At 35.9% G+C, this 21,686-nt stretch overlaps 1 protein-coding gene across 1 annotated transcript; it reads right to left on the reverse strand.

The window, feature by feature from the left end:
- Positions 1-9,498: 9,498 nt before the first annotated feature.
- LOC105779082 (uncharacterized) lies at positions 9,499-12,616 on the reverse strand. Its single transcript, XM_012602833.1, has 3 exons — positions 11,378-12,616; positions 11,025-11,139; positions 9,499-10,655 (listed from the first exon to the last, which is right to left on the reverse strand). Exons 1-3 carry the CDS (start codon positions 12,614-12,616, stop codon positions 9,499-9,501), a joined length of 2,511 nt encoding a protein of 836 aa, XP_012458287.1.
- Positions 12,617-21,686: the final 9,070 nt, after the last annotated feature.

Consider the following 21,686-nt stretch of genomic DNA (forward strand, 5'->3'; position numbering starts at 1 on the left):
TTAGTTTCGGCTTTGGAGAGATGAATGAATTATGATTTTAACCTAATTTTAATTATAAAACATAATTTGCTATTTGACCAAATTAACCTTATTATTAATTTATAAAACATATATACTAAGGTTAGTATTGTAATGTGCCACCCACTAACTAGTTTATGGGATAATTAGTATTCAACTCCTTCCACTTTAAAAGACAACCTCATTTAAGTACTTTTAAAATTTAACCTCTAACTTTTTATTTTACGCGATTAAGCCCTTTTTACCGAATTGAGCCTTCAAACTATCAAATTTTCACATGAAATTTTCACATATATAACTTAAAATGTAATAGACACTAAAAAAATATTAAAATATTTTTCTAACTCGGATTCGTAGTCCCGAAACCACTTTGTCCGATTAAGGTCAAAAATGGGCGGTTACATGGTAGGTCTAGGGTTTTTCCATGAGAAAATTTTAGTTATTCTTGAATTTTAATGGAATAAAATGAATCTTTTTTGTTAATTAAACAACTTCTGTTAAGTGATTTTTAATGAAATTGTCAAACAGGGATTAAATTGAGAAATATTAAAATTATGTGTTAAATATGTGAAATTGTGTAATGTATGGGCTAGTATAGGCTTATAAGATATCTAGCTAGGCTTGGGTGTAGTGAAATTACATGAATTTCATTTTAACGAGCCTAGGGACTAAATTGTAAAGAAGTCAAAAGTATAGGGGCAAAATAGTAATTTTAATAACATGAATTTTGGTTAATTTGAATAGAATGATGCTTAAATTAGTTAAATTTTATTATATAGATCAAGAAAAGAAACATTCAGATTTAAATTGGGGAAAGGATAAAGTCGTGGAGTAAACGGTCAAATTTCTATCGTACGAGTTCGAGGTAAGTTCGTGTAATTAAATTGCATTTTTATATGCTTTAATTGAATTATGGTTTAATTATTATGTATAATTATCGAGCGCATAACTAACGATTTACGAAATACCGAGTCCCATTTTTAGGAATTTGTAGGATACAAATGACATGTCATTAGGGTTATTGATTTGGTTGTGGACTTGCATGTGTTTCGGGCACACCACAGCTCGTATGAGCTTACCAATTTCAGCTCATGAGAGCTTACCAATTCACAGCTCGTATAAGCTTACCGTTATTCAGCTCAGAGGAACTTACCATTTATCGCTCGTATGAGCATACATGTACAAGAATTGACGGATTACAATTGAGTAACCTCGTGTGTACTACCCGCGTATCTAACGATATTGTAAGTGGTTCAACGGGCATAGTGTTATTACCAGATTATACAAGTTCAATACGAACTAGTACAGGTATTTACATGGAGATGGTTGATATATATATGATATACGAATATATGGTAGAGATGTTACATGTATATGGAATTGGAATAATTTTTGAATTCATACATAGTTCACGACTTTTATGTGTATACATGGCTAACTTGGTGAATGGATATGTGATAGGCTTTGGCCAAGTTGAATTGAGTTATGCTTTGAGTTGCTTACCTAAATTTGTGGTTATATGGTAAGTTTAATTCCATGTTTTATGAACTTACTAAGCTTAATTGCTTACTCCGTTTATTTTTCCGTGTTCTATAGTGTCTCAGAAGCTCGTTCAGATTGGAAGTCGTCAAGGATCGCATCACACTATTAAACAATATTTTGGTACTTTTGACATATATATATTTAGGTTAAATGGCATGTATAGGTCTTTTGGCTTTTGGAAGCCCATATGTTTTGTTTTGTTGTGTTGTAGCCATTTAATTTGGCATGAATTTGGTTATGTATATATGTAAATAGCCTTATAGTATATGATGTATAGAACTTATGTGAATGCCTTTATTTTGAATTAGTATTTTGGGTATCAAATGGTTGAGATTTATAAGTGGCATACATGCTAAGTTTTAGGCACAAAGATTTCATATATGTATTTGACCAATTAGGTAAAATTGGATACATAGTTGGCATGATTATGAGTGGCCATTTGAGGTGTCTATATGTATCATGATGATATGTGATATTATTACATGTTATAAACTTGACATTGGTTGGTTTTGAGTTCCTCTTTATGCCATGGTTGTATGCATATTGATGTGTGTAGGTTGGCACCGATTTGGGTGAGAAATATGACTTGGAAAATGACCTATTTTTGTCCACTCGGGTAGAGACACCGGCGTGTGTCTCAACCGTATGTGACACACAACCAGATGACATGGCTGTGTGTCTCCTATAACTCCTTAGAAATTAAGTTAGTATATTCACACGGCCAAGTACACGAGCGTGTGGCTTGACCATGTAGCACAAGTCAATATATCCTCTAATTTACAAACGGCCTAGAACACGGCCTAGCACACGGGCGTGTGGTCTAGCCGTGTGATCGAAGTTAGTATGCTTTCTAGTTTGGACACAGGCTAGGACACAGGTGTGTGACCCCATTTCGAATGTCCACACGACCTTAGACATGACCGTGTCTCTTGGCCGTGTGAGACACACGGCTTAGGCCTCGAAGGCTCGTATTAGGGACTATATGAATGAATTTGAATGGTTATTGATTTGAATGTGAAATGTACATGAGATGTTTATTTAATTGATTTATAAGTTTGGTAATGCTTCGTAACCCTGTTTCGGCATCGGATATAGGTTATGGTTGTTACATTTATTGGTATTAGAGCTACAGTTTAGTCGATTCTCAGACTATCGTAGTGTATGTGAGTCTAGCTATACATGCTATTTTATAACCTGTGATAGTGTGGTATCTCTTGATAGTTTAAATCATGTTTTCATATAGTAATGGATTCCAATCGAGCAAACTCCGATGATGTTGAAAGTAACGTGTCAACGTCCGTTCACAGAATGGCTTCTTCAGGATCGAGACTCGTATCTGAGGGTCGTGGAGGAGAGGCTAAGGAAGCCATCTTCCATTTGATGAATGAGTGGTTCACTGAGTTTGTTCGAACTAATCCGGCTGCTTAGCAACTTCTACCCCCACCTTTTCCCCAGCCGGTCCCCGTAGCTTCGCAAGTTTTGGAACCTGTACACATGAGCAAACTACCCGTTGATAAAATCCACAAATATGGGGCCGAAGAGTTTAGGGCTACTACTGGTGACAATCCAGAAATAACCGAGTTTTGGCTAGAGAATACGATTAGGGTTTTTGATTAACTATCTTGTACGCCAATAGAATGTGTTAAATGCACTGTATCTCTTTTGAAAGATTCGACATATCAATGGTGGAACACGTTAATTTATGTAGTACGAAGAGAACGGATCACAATGGAATTCTTTCAAACAGATTTAAGAAAGAAGTATATAAGTCAACGGTTTCTTGATCAAAAGCATAAAGAATTTTCGGAGCTAAAACAGGGTCGTATGACCATATCTGAATATGAAAGAGAGTTTGTCAGACTGAGCAAGTATGCCCGTGAGTGCATTCCAACCTAGGTGGTTATGTGTAAAAGGTTTGAAAATGGGTTGAATGAAGACATTAAGCTTTTAGTTGGAATACTTGAATTGAAATAATTTGTTGTATTAGTAGACAGAGCACACAAAGCTAAGGAGCTTAGTAAAGAAAAGAGAAAAGTTGAATTTGAAGCGAGAGATTCGAGAAAGAGATTTACGGGAAAGTCACATCAGTCAGCATCGAATAAATCTAAAGAACATTATTATCGTCCTACTATTTTTTGGGGCATTTTAATATAGATATAGATGCGAGACACTCTAGTCCTGAACCCCAGGTTACGTCTGTAGTTAATGTGGGTAGTGTTAGAAATGCTAGACCCAAGTGCAAACACTGTAACAGGCCACATTATGGCGAGTGTCGAGTGAAAATTGAAGCATGTTTCAGATGTGGTTCCTTCAACCACTACATTAGATATTGTCCTGAGAAGTCTGAGAAAGAAAAAACTTAAATCGTGAGGACGACCAATACAGTTGCTACTGGTAGTCGAGGTGCAACAAGAAATTCTGCAGTGAGATCCGAAGCACGGGCACCAGCTAGAGCTTATGCTATTCGCTTTAGCGAAGATGCGTCGGCACTAGATATTATCACTGGTACTTTTTCTCTTTATAAAACTGATGTAACTGCTTTGATTGATCCCAGATCAACCCATTCTTATGTATGTACAAATTTAGTGTCTAATAAGAGTTTACCAGTTGAGTCCACTAAATTCATGGTTAAAGTGTCGAACCCCTTAGGTCAGTATGTCTTAATTGATAAAGTCTGCAAGAATTGTCCTTTGATGACTCAGGGTTACAATTTTTCGACCGATTTGATGCTTTTACCATTTGATGAATTCGATGTGATTTTGGGCATGGATTGGCTGACTCTACATGATGCTGTTGTAAACTACAGACGAAAGCTTATTATATTAAAATGTCAGAACGGTAAGACTCTTCATATTGAATCCAATGATTCGAGTGGGTTGCCTATTGTGATATCGGCTATGTTAGCACAGAAGTATGTGAGAAAAGGTTGCGATGTTTACCTTGCATATGTACTGGATACAAAGGTGTCTGAATTGAAGATTGAATCAGTGGCAGTGGTTTGTGAATATTTAGATGTGTTTCCAGAAGAGTTACATTGGTTGCCACCTATCAGAGAGGTTGCTTTTGCTATTGAGTTATTACCGAAAATGTCACCGATATTGATAGCTCCGTACAGAATGACTCCTACAGAGTTGAAAGAATTGAAAGCTCAGTTGCAAATGTTAATAGATAGAAGTTTTGCACGACCGAGTTTCTCGTACTAGGGTGCACCAGTTTTGTTCGTAAAGAAGAAAGATGGTTCAATGAGATTGTATATTGACTATCATCAGCTTAACAAAGCTACGATAAAAAATAAGTACCCATTACCACATATCGATGATTTATTTGATTAGTTGAAACGTGTAACGATATTTTCAAAGATTGATTTGCGATTTGGTTATTATTAGTTGCAGGTCAAAGATTTGGATGTGCCGAACACTGCATTCAAAACCAGGTACAGACATTTTGAATTTCTTGTTATGCCGTTTAGGTTAACTAACGCTCCTGCAGTTTTTATGGATTTGATGAATAGAATTTTTAGACCGTATTTAGACAGATTCGTAGTTGTATTCATTGATGATATTTTGATCTATTCTCGAGATGAGTCTGAACACGCCGAGCATTTGAGAATTATGTTACGAACTTTGAGAGATAAACAATTATGTGCTAAATTTAGCAAGTACGAGTTTTGGCTCCGTGAAGTTGAATTTTTCGGTAACATTGTTTCAGCGGAAGGCGTCAGAGTTGATTCGAGCAAGATTTCAGCATTTGAGACAGCGAAGGTGGCTTGAACTGTTGAAAGATTATGAACTAATTATTGATTATCATCCGGGTAAAGCGAATGTAGTCGCGGATGCTTTGAGTAAAAAATCCTTGTTTGCCTAAAGAGCGATGAATGCGCGATTGACTTTGTCAAATGATGGATCGATATTAGCTGGGTTAAAAGTCAAATCGGAGTTTCTTCAGCAAATCTGCGAGGCTTAGAAATGTGATAATGAATTGCAAGCTAAAAGAGTACAGTGTGAGTCAACTACAGATTCAGAAGATTGGATTCGATGATTGTTTGTTGTTCCGAGGTAGAGTTTGTGAGACAAATGTACTGGTGGTCCAGTATGAAACACGACATTTCTGACTTTGTGTTCAGATTTTTAATTTTTCAACAGGCTAAAGTTGAACATCAAGTGCCTTCAGGATTATTACAGCCAGTGATAATACCGTAGTGGGAATAGGATAGAGTTACGATAGATTTTGTATCGAGATTACCTCTATCTTCAAAAAAGAAAGGTGCTATCTGGGTCATTGTCGATCGTTTTCCAAAGTCCACACATTTTATTCTGGTGCGTACAGACTTTTCACTTGATAGGTTGGTTGAGTTGTATATTTTTGAAATCGTCAGATTAGATGGAGTGTCAGTCTCTATTATTTCGGATAGGGATCCGCGATCTACATCACGATTTTTGAAGAAGCTATAAGAATCTTTGGGTACGCGGTTGCATTTTAGCATCGCATTTCATCCTCAAACCGATGGTCAGTTTGAGAGAGTGATTCAAATTCTTGAAGATTTGCTTCGATGCTCTGTTTTAAAGTTCGAAGGTAATTGGAAAAAATATTTACCGTTGGTTGAATTCACGTATAATAATAGTTTTCAATTCGCGACAGAGTGTTTTTGAAAGTATATTCTCCGTTTTGGTCACAAAGAAAAGTTAAGTCCGTGATTTATAGGACCGTACGAGAATATTGAGAGAATAAGGCCAGTGGCATATCGACTTGATTTACCATCAGAAATTTAGAAGATTCATAATGTATTTCATGTATCTATGTTACGACGGTACCGATCGGACCCTTCACATATAATTTCTTCGACAGAGGTTGAGATTCAGCCCGACATGTCGTATAACGAAGAACCGATCAGAATTTTGACACGAGAGATCAAAGAATTAAGAAACAAAAGTATAGCTTTATTAAAGGTTCTTTGGCAACGTCACTGGGTTGAGGCTACTTGGGAACCCGAGGAAGCTATGAGAAAACAATACCCTAACTTGTTTTCTGGTAAGATTTTTGGGGACAAAAATTCCTAAGGGGGGAGAGTTGTAACAACCCGTTTTTAGTGAAATCGAAATAGTGGTTTTGAGCCCACAAATCTAAAGTCAAAAAATTTATTTTAATATTATTTTCTAATCTACAACATGATAGTATTATAGTATAAAAATTTCGATAAGAAATTTTACCGTTTACATGCTCAATTTGATAAAAAGGACTAAATCGCATAAAGTGAGAAAGTTGTGTTCTATTAGCTAAAGGTGTTAAATAGCTAGAGAACTTTAAAGTGGAGGTCCTTATATGGCAATTGGACCATTAAAGGTGATAGTGGATATGCATGGCTTGGTAATTATGAAATTTTTAAAGTTAGGTAAGATTAATTTAGTAATTAGCCAATTAATGATAAAAATAAAATAAAACAAAATGGCCATCATCTTCACACATGCATGAACCGATTTTACAGCAAGAAAAACCATTGGAAAAGCTTGAAAATTTTTCAAAGAAAGTCCCTTGCATGTAAGTGTTATCTTGTCCCGTTTTTGTTGATTTTTATGTTTTCAGGATCGTTGTAGCTTATTCTAGCTAAATAGAGGACTAATTTGCAATATGGTTGAAGGTCTAGGGGTTTTCCATGAGAAAATTTTAGTTTTTCTTGAAGTTTAATTAAAGAAAATGAATATTTGTTGTTAATTAAACTATTTTTAAGTGATTTTAATGAAATTGTTAAATAGGGATTAAATTGAGAAACATGAAAATTATGTGTTAAATATGTGAAATTGTGAAATTATGAAATTTATAAGCTAGTATAGGATTATAAGATATTCGGCTAGGCTTGGGTACGGTGAAATTACATGAATTTCATTTTAACGAGCTAGGGACTAAATTGTAAAAAAGTCAAAAGTATAGGGGTAAAATAGTAATTTTAAATAATATGAATTTTGGTTAATTTGAATAGAATGATGCTTAAATTAGTTGAATTTTATTATATAGATCAAGAAAAGAAACATTCAGAATTAAATTGGGGAAAGGATAAAGTCGTGGACTAAACGGTCTTATTTCTATCGTACGAGTTCGAGGTAAGTTCGTGTAATTAAATTGCCTATTTATATGCTTTAATTGAATTATATGTATGTGAATGGTTTAATTATTTGTATAATTATCGAGCACATAGCTAGCGATTTACGAAGAATACCGAGTCCCATTTGCACCTTAGGAATTTGTAGGATACAAATGACATGTCATTAGGGTTACCGATTTGGTTGTGGTCTTGCATGTGTTGCGGACACACCACAGCTCGTATGAGCTTACCGATTTTAGCTCTTGAGAGCTTACCAATTCACATCTCGAATGAGCTTACCGTTATTCAGCTCAGAGGAACATACCATTTATCGCTCGTATGAGCATACATGTACAAGAATTGACGGATTATAGTTGAGTAACCTCGTGTGTACTACTCGTGTATCTAACGATATTCTAAGTGGTTCAACGAGCATAGTGTTACTAAAAGATTATACAAGTTTAATACGAACTAGTACAGGTATTTACATGAAGATGGTTGATATATATATGATATACGAATATACGGTAGAGATGTTACATGTATATGGAATTGGAATAATTGTTGAATTCATACATAGTTCACGATTTTTATGTGTATACGTGGCTAACTTGGTGAATGGATACGTGATAGGCTTTGGCCAAGTTGAATTGAGTTATGCTTTGAGTTACTTACCTAAATTTGTGGTTATATGGTTATGTGGTAATGTACAAGGACGGCAGGATTTTATTTGGACGGTGGAGCTAGTACTCTAAGCTAGTAAAATTCATCATTTGAAAGTCATCATTCATAATTCTGATTCTTTTTTTTTTAATTTTTAAACAATCAACCCTACATCACTTAAACAGTCTCAACTTTCAACCACTTGAATCGGCAGATTTGCTTCAATTTGATCGCACATTACTTCCTTACATTAGAGTATTCCCTTGCATAATAGAGAGGCTACAACTTACTGATTTTTTTACATTACTAATCAGCCTCTAATTTCAGCGAAAAATCACTCCAATTAGCACTTTAATTAGCCAACAATCCTTCGATAAAAAACTAAAAATCAAGATGAACTCCCAATTGAATTAACTAGCCTAGAGAAGGTGAGTCAATATCATTCAAGTTTGGTTCAATATCTGGAGGTAAATCAATAAAATTGGGGTATTAAGGCTTCAAATTGGCTAACTAATTGAAGATAGTGTCAAGGTCGGCCTATGTGGGTAACGTGGCTTGCATCCTAATGCCTCTTAAATCATGTTCATGTGGATTAAACGTATTACTAGACTCAATAAGATCTAAAGCAAGTTCTAGATTAATTGATAATTGATAACAATAATCACACATGAATAAATAATAATGCTCTCACAAGTTAGAATGGATTTCCCAACTTCACACTCTAGGCTCAAATTTCTCACAAGGACCACATAATTGATCAATTTAGCAAACTAAATTTAATCCAATTCTGATTTTAAAGTACAAAATTAAGTATGAAATTGATTTTAAAGTACACAATTTAGCAACTCCTCCAACTCTTGCAGCTTCAATTTGCGCTCTTCCCCTGCTAAACTATAGTCCAAATTGCATTGCTTAACAACCTAAAATGACCTATGTTCTAGCTCTATGGGAAGATGACATGCCTTACCAAAGACAACCCTATAAGGCGACATCCCTATTGAAGTTTTGTTGGCTGTTCGAACAGCCCACAATGCTTCATCTAGTTTATGGCTCCAATCTTTCCTATTAGGCTTGACAATTTTCTCTAAAATTCCCTTAATTTCTTTGTTGCTACTCTCGGCTTGCCCATTGGTTTAAGGGTGATAGGTTGTCGATACCTTATGGGTAACTCTATATTGTGCAAGTAAGGCTCTCAAGGTTCAATTACAAAAGTGGGTTCCCTTATCACTAATTATAGCCCTTGGTACCCCATACCTATTCAAGATGTTGGCCTTAAGAAGTTTCACAATGGTTTTAGCATCATCGATCCTAGTTGGAAATGCTTCTACCCATTTCAACAAGTAATCAACACACACAAGAATGTATAAATAACCGAAAGAGGAAGGGAAAGGCCCTATAAAATCAATGCCCCACACGTCAAATATATCACAAACATAGAAATTATGTAATGGAATTTGATTTCTACTACTTAAGTTACCGATTCTTTGACATGATGCACAATTTTTACAAAATGCATATGAGTCCTTATGAATGGTCAGCCAAAATAACCCACACTCAAGTATCTTATAGGTTGTTTTCTTTGGTCCAAAATGTCCTCTACCCTCTTGAGAATGACAAAAATTAAGCACGAATTCTATCTCACTATCATCGACACAACGCCTAATCGTTTGGTCGCTACAAAATCGCCAAAGGTATGGCTCATGCCACAAGTAGAATCGGGATTGACTTGTAATTTTTTTCCTCAAGTGTCTAGGTGCATTCGTGGGAAACTCTTTGGTCACTAAGTAGTTCACCATGTCGGCATACCATGGTAAGGCACTAGACACACTATAAAGTCTCTCATCAGGAAATAGATCACTGGGCTCACTCCTCACATCCCCGGTCTTTATCCTACCCAAATGATCAACCACAAAGTTCTCTTTACCCTTCTTATATTTAATCTCTAAGTCGAATTCTTGCAAGAGAAAAATCCACCTAATCAATCTAGGCTTGGCTTCTTTCTTATGCAGTAAGTATTTAAGAGCACTATGATTAGAAAATACAATGACTTTAACTCTTAACAAGTATGCTCTAAATTTCTCTAAGGCAAAGACTATGGCATAGAGTTCTTTCTCGGTTGTGGTGTAATTGCATTGAGCTGGGTTTAATAGCTCACTAGCATACCTAATTACATAGGACTCTCTACCATTTCTTTGTCCCAGTGCCACACCAACAGCCCTATCACTAGCATCACATAAAATCTCGAAGGGTAATGCATAATTTGGTCCTTGAATGATAAGTGTTGTGATCAATTTTAGTTTCAATTCATCAAAAGATTTTTTACAATTCTCATTAAATTCAAATGTGACATCCTTACCTAGCAATGCACATAAAGGTGAAGATATTTGTGAAAAATTCTTGATGCACCTACGATAGAAACCTACATGCCCTAAGAAAGATCGAATTTCTTTTACAGTGCTCGGATAGGGTAAGTTTTTAATTACCTCAACCTTAGCTTGGTCAACTTTTAAATCTCTAGCGGAAACGACATGACCCAAAACCACACCTTTCTCAACCGTGAAATGACATTTTTCAAAGTTTAATATCAAATTTGTAACAATGCAACGCCTAAGCACTAATGCAAGATGATGCAAACATTGATCAAATAAATCACCATGAACAGTAAAGTCATCCATAAACACCTCCATTAAATGTAAAATAAAATCTGAAAAAATGCTCATTATACCTCTTTGAAATGTGGCCGGTGCATTGCACAATCCGAAAGGCATTCTCTTGAAGGCATAGGTTCCAAACGGGCAAGTGAAAGTGGTCTTTTCTTGATCCTCGGGTGCGATTGGAACCTGTAAGTAACCTGAATAGCCATTTAATAAACAAAAATGTGAATGACCAGCTAGCGTTTCTAACATTTGATCCATGAATGGGAGAGGATAGTGGTCTTTCTTAGTGGCTTTGTTTAGCTTCCTATAGTCTATGCAAACCCGCCAACCATTTTGCACTCTTGTAGGAATTTCTAACCCTTCCTCATTGGTAACTATTGTGGTTCCTCCTTTCTTAGGGACAACGTGGATCGGACTTTACCCATTCTGAATCAGCTATAAGATAGATAACATTAGCCTCTAACCATTTTAAAATTTCTTTCTTAACCACCTCCATCATTGGTGGATTCAATCGGCGTTGGAGGTCTCTCTTAGGGGCTGAATTTGGTTCTAGGGCTATCTTGTGAGTGCACAAGGTTGTACTAAGTCCCCTAATATTAGCTAGTGTCCAACCGAAAGCTTCCCTATGCTCCCTAAGAACTCTAATCAGCTTGGACTCTTGGATTTCGGTCAAGGCATTCGACACTATCAACGGCAAAGTTTGATTCTCACCTAAATAGATATACTTTAAATTTTCGGGCAGCCCTTTTAGCTCAAGTTTAGGTGGTGAAATTAGTGAGGGAATTTGTTTATCGGTCACCTCAATGCTAGGGAAAATCAGTTTAGAGTATGTCAATTGAGGAGAATTTAATACACAAACCGAATCAATCAAAAAATTAGAAACAACAAATTCATGATTATTCATATCGGCATCAAAAATACTTTTAGTTAGAACACTCTCTAACTCATCATCCTCTCCTAATTTATAGACATTTTGAACAAGATTATCAATTACATCAAGGGCATACACAGAATTAATATCGGTGGGATATCTCATAGCATCATATATGTTAAATTTTATTATCTCACCATCAAACTCCATAGTTAAGTTCCCCCTATGTACATCAATTTTTGTTCTAGAGGTCTTAAGAAAAGGTCTACCTAGGAGTAAGGGTACATCACTCGAACTAATATTAGGTCCCATGTCCAAGACATAAAAATCGACCTGAAAGACTAACTCGTTTACTTGCACTAGGACATCTTCTAAGATGCCATCGGGGTAGGCATTACTCCTATCAGCAAGTTGAATTATCAATCCCGTTTCTTTTAATGAACCTAAGTGTACCTTGTCATAGATACTCCTAGGCATGACATTTATAGAGGCTCCTAAATTGAGCATAACACTATCAATTTTAAGGCCTCCTATCTTACAAGGTATCGAAAACATTCCATGATCTTTGTACTTAAGTGGGAGTTTCTTTTGAAATACCGCGGATACATTTTCACCTAAACCAATCCTCTCGTTTCCAATCAATTTTATTTTATATGTGCATAATTCTTTTAAAAACTTAGCATATCTAGGCACTTGTTTAATTGCATCAATTAATGGAATATTAACTTGTACCTTACGGAAAGTTTCCAGAATTTCAGCGTTGACGTCGTCTGATTTTTCCTTCCTCATACGCTGCGAAAAAAGGGCTTTCGGCACATAAGATCGCTGCTGATTATTAGTTCTCGAACCACCTTCAATTTCTGGCTCAAGGGGCTACGTTTGCTGCTCTAATTTGTTGCGTGGTGCGAAACAGTGGACTGCTGTAGGTGTGATTTTTCTGCCTCCCTTAGGGCTGTTCGTGGCTGTTGTATATCAGCCCTTGGCATGGCTGAAATCTCCTTTATTTTATCACTGAATCGGACGTCTTTTACATGGGTTTCGTCCTCTTCATCGCTATATTGGACCTTTTTCAGAATAGGTCTTAATTCCTTTCCACTTCTCAAAGTTATTGCACTAACATTGTCCCTCATATTTGTCACCGGTTGTGATGGCAATCGATTGTTTACTTGAGCCAGCAAATTTCCAAGGTTAACATCGGTCGAAGAAGCTCAATTTTTTAATTGTTTCACGGCTGATTTAAGAGCCTGAAATTTCCCATCGGTCTCTTTCTTTTGATCGAACATCATCTTCATCATTTGCTCAAGTAAGGCATGTGTCTTAGTCCCGACATTTAGGTTTTGTTGGGGCTGTTGTGGTGTATTATATGCTCAGAAATTTTGCTGTTCAAATCCAGGGGGTGTGGCTCGGTTTTGGTACCTTAAATTAGGGTGGTCTCTCCATCCTTCATTGTAGGTGGCTGAATACGGATCATACCTTCTTTGATTTGGGAAAACGTCATTAACTTCCCCTTCTCGCAATGTAGGACACATATCCGTGGCATGTCCCTCTAAATAGCAAATACCACATAGTGAAGCTTCCGAATTGCTTCTAGTCATCAACTTACTCACCATAGCTCTTAAGTTAGCTAATTGAGCTTCCATCATACTCCATTGCCCCTCATCCACTCGTCTACCCAAATCAGCCATCCTCAGGCCAAATTGCTGCGTGTTTTGAGCCATATTAGTAATTAAATTTTGGGCTTGCTCAGGTGTCCTGTCGATCAGCGCACCTCCACTCGCTGCATCAATCATACCTCGGTCTTGTGGCGTCAACCCTTCATAAAAGTATTGTACCAAAAGCTGCTCACTAATTTGATGTTGCGGAAAGCTTGCACATAACCGTTTGAATCTCTCGCAATACTCATATAATGACTCACCTACCAACTGTTTTATCCCACAAATTTTCTTCCTAATCGATCCTATCCGTGATGCCAGAAAGAATTTCTCAAGAAAGGTTTTGTGCAGCCCCGTCCAAGTCGTGAATGAACCCGGTGGCATGTAATATAACCAGTCCTTTGCCAATCCTTGTAATGAGAAAGGAAAGGCTCGGAGCTTGATTTGTTCTTCCTCAATACCATTTGGCTGCATGGTTGAACAAGTGACAATAAATTCATTAATATGTCGGTATGGATCTTCACTCGGCAGTCAATTAAATTTCAGCAACAAATTTAGGAATCCCGAGTTTAGTTTTAAGGGACTATCAAGGGTAGGGTAAGTGATAGATAGAGGCCGGACAGTGAGGTTAGGTGCAGCCAATTGCTTTAAAGTCTGGTTGGCCATACCGATGTCTTCTAAATCAGTAGTCTCGGTGTGAGGGTTGCAAGTTTAAGCTTGCTGATCGGTGGTTCTAGCAGGGGACTTTGATGTTCATCGTCCGCTCCTTAATAACATAAACTAAAGGAATAAATCTAGCTGCAAAAACAAAAGCAAGAAAAAAAATAAGTTCTGAAAATCAAATAGATTCGACAACGTCGCTTCCCCAGCAACGACACCAAAATTTGGTGCAATGTCGTTACATCCACCAAATTAAATCTACTACTCAACAATATTAACTAGTAATAAAGGGCAAATAGGGTATTGATCCCATGAGGGAGCTTGTGTTAAATAAAACTAAATGTAAACCGCACACACGCACACAAAGGGGGGTTTGTTTCAATGTTTGCTTGCTGAAAATTAAAGTAATGAATGAAAGTAAATTTAAATCGAGAACGCTTGAAATTGAGAATCAAATAGATAGAAAGAATTATTAGTTATCGACACATTAATTCACCAAACACAAGTAATTGTGACTCAAAATTATCCTAGAAAACTAATTCAATAGCAAGACTGTAAAATCACTTACGAAGCGACTTCCTATCTCTACTAATTTTAATCCAATTAAGAAACGTTCTTGACTGAAAACTACCCTTAATCAGCCTATGTTTTATTGATTAAAGATGCTGTGGGTACTAGAGAGACTTCACCTAACATTACCCATAGAAAATCCTCCAGCGGCTTCTATATAATTAAAACCGTAGTTGTTCTAATTAGTGGCCAGCCAATTAGTTGTCACCAATTCTAAGTCTAATTAAGAAATACGATTCCTCAATTTTAAATTAGATGAATATAAGAGAATTCCTAAATTAACTAGGTAACCAATCCAATTGATTTAGAAAAACCCTTGAACAATAAAAATAAACAACTATAGAATACCGAATTTAAATTCAGAATAAATTGTGCCTTTGAATCAATTTGTATTTGGCTTCATGAGTGTCTAACTAAGCAAAAGAAATTTAGCCACTCATAGCAAATAAAACAAAGCAGGAATTAATTGAAAACATAGTGAATTTTGAATCAATCTTGTCTAGAAATACTACTCTAATTGTCGAGCATTCCTCCTTTCAAAGTTGCTGAATTCTTGGACTGATTTTCAGCTCTTTGATCGACACTCGCTAGATTGATTAGAGGTGTTTGTGCTTGCTGAATTACTCGATCCTCTCTCTCAATTTTTCTCTCCAATTTTTTGTCCTCCTCTTGCTGGTTCTTCTCACTCTGTTTTGACTCCATGCTGGTAGGAGTCCTCTCTTTTTTATAGGATAGAATCAACCGCAAATCAGGTAAGGAAATCAAAATAAAAAATCTGATCTGGTCCCCTTAATTTTTGCTCATCCTATCGCATAAAATCAGCTCAAGCCAATTAGAGTTTCACTCCAATTTAACTACTTAAAGGCTTAATTGGATTGTCTATTTTATACACTAGGGTCGGTCATAGCTAGGGGAAGGGGAATTAAAATCAGAATTAAATTTGATTCCCTTGCTGACTGGTCGCACAATTTCAGTTTCATTTACCTCCAAATTGGACTGAATCTTGCTCTTATTTTCAAGGTCTTTTTTAGTTGACTTGGTTAATTCGGATTTGCAGTTTTTACCAAGTCAATTTTAATTTTAAAATCAGCATGCGATCAGCCCTATCCATCAGCTCCATTCGTGGGTGGGAATTGGATTCCCAATTGGGTCCATTCGAACCATCTGAATGTACCTACCTTGCACCATGACTTAAAACAACATTAAATCATTGAATTGGAACGAAAATAAATTAGCAAGGCATAAGATACACTTAATTTAAATTGAGCTAATTAGAAACCAATTGATCAAGAATTCATCAATAATTAAGGTAATTAGTGGAATAAGTTTAGCTCAAAATTGAACTTAATAGTACTACTCCCGTATCTAACGATATTCTAAGTGGTTCAACGAGCATAGTGTTATTACGAGATTTTACAAGTTCAATACGAACTAGTACAGGTATTTACATGAAGATGGTTGATATATATATGATATACGGATATACGGTAGAGATATTAAATGTATATGGAATTGGAATAATTGTTGAATTCATACATAGTTCACGGTTTTTATGTGTATACATGGCTATCTTGGTGAATGGATATGTGATGGGCTTTGGCCAAGTTGAATTGAGTTATGCTTTGAGTTACTTACCTAAATTTGTGGTTATATGGTAAGTTTAATTCCATGTTTTACGAACTTACTAAGCTTAATTGCTTACTCCGTTTTTTTTTCCGTGTTCTATAGTGTCTTAGAAGTTCGTTTGGATTGGAAGTCGTCAAGGATTGTATCACAATATCAAACAATATTTTGGTACTTTTGGCATATATATATTTGGATTAAATGGCATGTATAGGTCTTTTGGCTTTTGGAAGCCCATATGTTTTGTTGTGTTGTAGCCATTTAATTTGGCATGAACTTGGTTATGTATATTGGTAAATAGCCTTATAGTATATGATGTGTGGAATTTATGTTAATGTCTTTATTTTGAATTGGTATTTTAGGTATCAAATGGTTGAGATTTATAAGTGGCATACATGCTAAGTTTTAGGCACAAAGATTTCATGTATGTGTTTGACCAATTAGGTAAAACTAGATACATAGTTTGCATGATTATGAGTGGTCATTTAAGGTGTCTATATGTATCATTATGATATGTGATATTATTACATGTTATAAACTTGAAATTAGTTGTTTTTGAATGCCTATTTATGCCATGGTTGTATGCATATTGATGTGTGTAGGTTGGTACCAATTTGAGTGAGAAATATGGCTTGAAAAATTGCCTATTTTTGTCCACACGGGTAGAGACACAGACATGTGTCTCAACTGTGTGTGACACACGGGCATGTGTCCCCTCTAACTTCCTTACAAATTAAGTTACTAGCTTCACACAGCCTTGCACACGAGCGTGTGGCTTGGCCATGTAGCACAAGTTAGTATACCCTCCAATTTACACACGGCCTGGCACACAGTCGTGGGAGGCCATTTCAAAGGGTACACTACTTGGCACACGGGTGTGTGGTCTAACCGTGTGACCCAAGGTAATATGCTCACTAATTTGGACACGAGCTAGGATTGGGATAGGACTCGGGCATGTGGCCCCATTTAGAATGTACACACGTCTTGAGACACGGCCGTGTCTCTTGGCCGTATGAGACACACGGCCTAGCCACACTGTCGTGTGTCCCTTGTACCTTTGAAAATTTTTCATATTTTTTGAAAAATTCCTTGAGTACTTAGTTTAGGCCTAAACCATTTTTAATTTTTATTTTGGGCCTCGAAGGCTCGTATTAGGGACTATGTGAATGAATTTGAATGGTTATTGATTTGTATGTGAAATGTACATGAGATATTTGTTTAATTGAGTTATAAATCTGGTAATGCTCCGTAACCCTGTTTCGACGTCGAATACGGGTTAGGGGTGTTACATTCGACCTTTAACAGTTTTACAAATTAGCCCTAGGGCTAGCTAAATTAAGCTAAAATGAACTCAAAAACATAAAAATCATTAAAAATGAGGGTTGAATTCATTTACATGCATGAAACTAAGCTTGAAAAAATGTTCTTCTCCAATGGAAAATTTTTGGTTTTCCAATGATAGAATAAGGAAGATGATACAGAGTTTTAGTTTATCTTTTTCATTTATTTATTAAATTACCAATTTAACCTTTATAAATCATTTAAAGCGCCATAAAACCTATCGATCACAATCCACTATCTTAATTATGGTATATTTACCATCCAAGTCCTTCATTTAGTATTTCATAGCCATTAGACCCTTTAGCTAAAAGAACTTAACTTTTATACATTTTCAATTTAGTCCTTTTCACTTCATTAACCATTTAAACATTAAAATTTCTTAACAAAATTTAATACGACTTTAATATAATCCTGTAGAGATTAAATAAACATTAAAATAATAATTTACTTATCAAAATTATGGTCCCAAAACCACTATTTTTTACACTATCAAAACAGGTTATTACAACTCTCCCCCTTAAAGGAATTTTCGTCCCCAAAAATCCTACCAGAAAATAGGTTCGAGTATTGCACTTTCATAGCTTTTTTCCATTCCCAAGTAGCTTCCTCAACTCTGTGACGTTGCCTGAGAATTTTAACTAAAGCTATACATTTATTTCATAACTCTTTAACTTCTCGAGATAATATTCAGATTGGTTCTTCATTGTACGCCATATCTAGCTAAACCTCAACATCAACAGGTGAAATTACATGTGAACAAAAAGTGTAGATATAGAGGATGATGGTGAAAAACTTTCTCTGATGAATAGCGAAAGAAAAAAAAAGGCCTAGATCAGATAAAAAAAATTTGAGGAAAACTATCGGATCTTTCATGGTTGAAGTGACTAAGAAACGTAAGGATATTTAAAAAAAAAGGCAGCTGCCAATGGGCAAGCCAACCGGACACAATGAAAATCATAAGCTGGAACGTCTATAGTTTGGGGAATCCACAGAGCGTTAGGAGGTTTCAGCATACGTTGAAGCAACATAATCCTCAAATTATCTTTTTGATGGAGACAAAGTTGGTTAGCAAGTGAATGGAAGGTGTGCGATCATAGTGTAGGTTCTATAATGGGATTGATGTGTTAGCTTTGGGCACAATAAGGGGTTTGAGTTTAGGATGGAAATGAGATTTACTTGTCAACTTAAGAATTTTTTTAACCATATTGATGTTAATATTGAAGAAGATGAAGGTGGAGCAAGGTGGAAAATGGCAGGATTTTATGGGGGCCTAGAAGCACGGGGAAGAAGTGGAGCATAGGACCTTTTAAGAAGATTGGGCATATAACATAATTCTCCATGGCTGGATTTTAGGGATTTTAATTAAATTCTTTATTCATTTGAAAAAGAGGGAGGTCTACCAAAGCGACAAGGAGCATGGAGGAATTTAGGATAGCATTTAATGATTGTCGCCTTGAGGATGTAGGATATGTAGGGCATTGGTTTACATGGGAAAGGCGCAACCTTTCGGAGACAAATATTAAAGAGTGTCTTAATAGAAGGGTGGAAAATTTGGAGTAGATTAATTTATTTCCTGAATATACAGTAAGACATTTATCTCATTCTTTTTCTTATCACTGCCCTCTTTTGTTTCAAACAAAACTTGAAAAGGTGAAAATGAAGAGTTTAAATTTTAAATTTGAAGCATGATGGACTATGAATGAGTCATGTAAGGAGGAGGTGAAACAGTTATGGTAACAAGGTAGGGGAACTATGGTCGAGCGATTAGCAATGCTAGGAAAAGGGTTACAAAGTTGAGGAGTGAAAATTAAAAACCAAAGAAAAGAGGCATCAGGACGACTGTTTGAGAAATTGGAAGAAATTGATGAAAAGGAAACAACTAATGAAAATTTAGAAGACTTGATAGACACGAAAATAAAATTAAATGTGGAAGTTGAAAAAGATAGAGAGATTTTGGGACCAAAAGGATAAGGTTGGGAGATAATAACACAAAGTTCTTTCACAACTTTGTTGCCCAAAGAAGAGGAATAAATCAAATTGATGAATTAGAGAATGGATTAGGAGAAGCAACGACGGATCAACAAAAGATGGTCGTGGTGGCAAAAAAGATATTTCAAAAATATATTTTCGTCGAAAGACATTGGGAGTTTGGATTATACTCTTTCTGGTATTGAAAATTGCATTACAACAAACGTGAATCAGGGGATGACTTCTAAATACACTATAGAGGAAGTGGTTCTTGCGTTAAAAGGTATGGAGCCAACTAAGGCTTTTGGAAATGACGATTTTTCGGCATTATTTTTTCAAAAATTTTGACATATTATAGGGCATGAGGTAGGAGGATCCTGTCGCGACATTCTAAATAAATGGGGATTTATTGATGAAGTTAATCTGACAAATATAGTTTTGATTCCAAATGTGGCCCATCCAATCAACCTCAAAAACTTTAGACTTATCAGCCTCTGCACAATTATCTACGAAATTATTTGAAAACAGTTGCAAATCGACTCCAAAAAGTTTTGCACATGTATTGATGAAGCACAAAGTGCATTTGTTCCAAGAAGACTCGTTACTCATAATATCCTTCTTTCGTATGAATTAATGCACACTCTTAAACAACGAAGGATGGGATCTCAAGGAAGGATAGTGCTTAAACTCGATAGGAGTAAAGAGTATGATAGAGTTGAATAGGAATTTTTTAGAAAAAGCTATGTTAAAGATTGGTTTTGCAAGATCTCTCATGGAATTGGTTTTAAGATGTATCAGTTTAGTGAGTTATTCGGTATGCCTAAATGGTGAGATGAGAAAGCACTTCAAACCTACAAGGGGCTTGTGACAAGGTGATCCCCTAAGCCCCTATTTGTTTCTAATTTGCAGCGAAGGTTTATCGTGAAAGTTTGTCGTAAAGGACCGATCATTATTCATCTTTTGTTTACAGATAATTGTATTCTTTTTGGAGATGCTACAATTAGGAGAGCTCAAAATTGAAAATCCATTTTTATAGGAATGTGAATTTTGCTCGAGGCAATGTATTAATTTTGAAAAATCAATCGTTTTTTTCAGCTCAAATGTTGACAATCAAATGAAGGAGCAGATTGTTAATATTTTAGAAGTACGAAGGTCACAAAATCCAGAAAAATACTTGGGCTTACCTAATATGGTGGGGAGGGATAAAAAGAGATCTTTTCAAATTCTGAAGGATAGGGTACTTAGTGAAATTATTAGATGAAGTACAAGGCATCTATCCCATGGTGGTAAAGAAGTATTCGTTAAATCAGTTCTGCAAGCAATTCCTACCTATTCTATGGCTTCTTTTTTGCTTCCAAAATATTTTTACGATAAGTTGGAAAAAATATTGGGATGATTCTGGTGGCAAAAACAATACAATAAAAATGGAATTCATTGTGTGACTGGAGGAAACTAAACGAATTGAAAGAAATCTGATGTATGTGTTTTAGATGTTTATCAAATTTTAATATAGTGCTCTTAGCCAAGCAGGGTTGGCGATTAGTGTGTTACACATATTCATTATTAACAAAGTCTCTAAAAGTAAAATATAATCCATTTTAAAGTTTTACGAATGCACAATTAGGGAACTTACCATCTTATACCTGGAAAAGTATATGGTCCACTAGGGGATTGCTTGAGAAAGAGGTTTGTTGGCGTGTGTGATCAAGTGACTAAATTGCGGTTTTGACCAATGCGTGGATACCAGGTGCTGTGAACCATAAGGTCCAAACATTAGAAAATGTTTAAAGTATCCATCTTGTTTCTAATTTAATTGATTAGTTAACCAACTGTTGGAAAGAGGATGTGATCAAAAATACTTTATATGCCGAAGATGTGGATAGAATTCTTTGCATCCCTCTCCCAGTGGATCGACAAGACGACATGGTGTTATGGAGTGAAGAGAGATCAGGGGACTACTCGATTCGAAGTGGTTACAAAATATTCTTACAGAGCGATAGAACAAATTTACAAACCGATGAGAATAATTACAGACAAATATACAA

The sequence above is a fragment of the Gossypium raimondii genome, chromosome 4 (genome assembly GCF_025698545.1).
Source record: "Gossypium raimondii isolate GPD5lz chromosome 4, ASM2569854v1, whole genome shotgun sequence".
NCBI lineage: Eukaryota > Viridiplantae > Streptophyta > Magnoliopsida > Malvales > Malvaceae > Gossypium > Gossypium raimondii.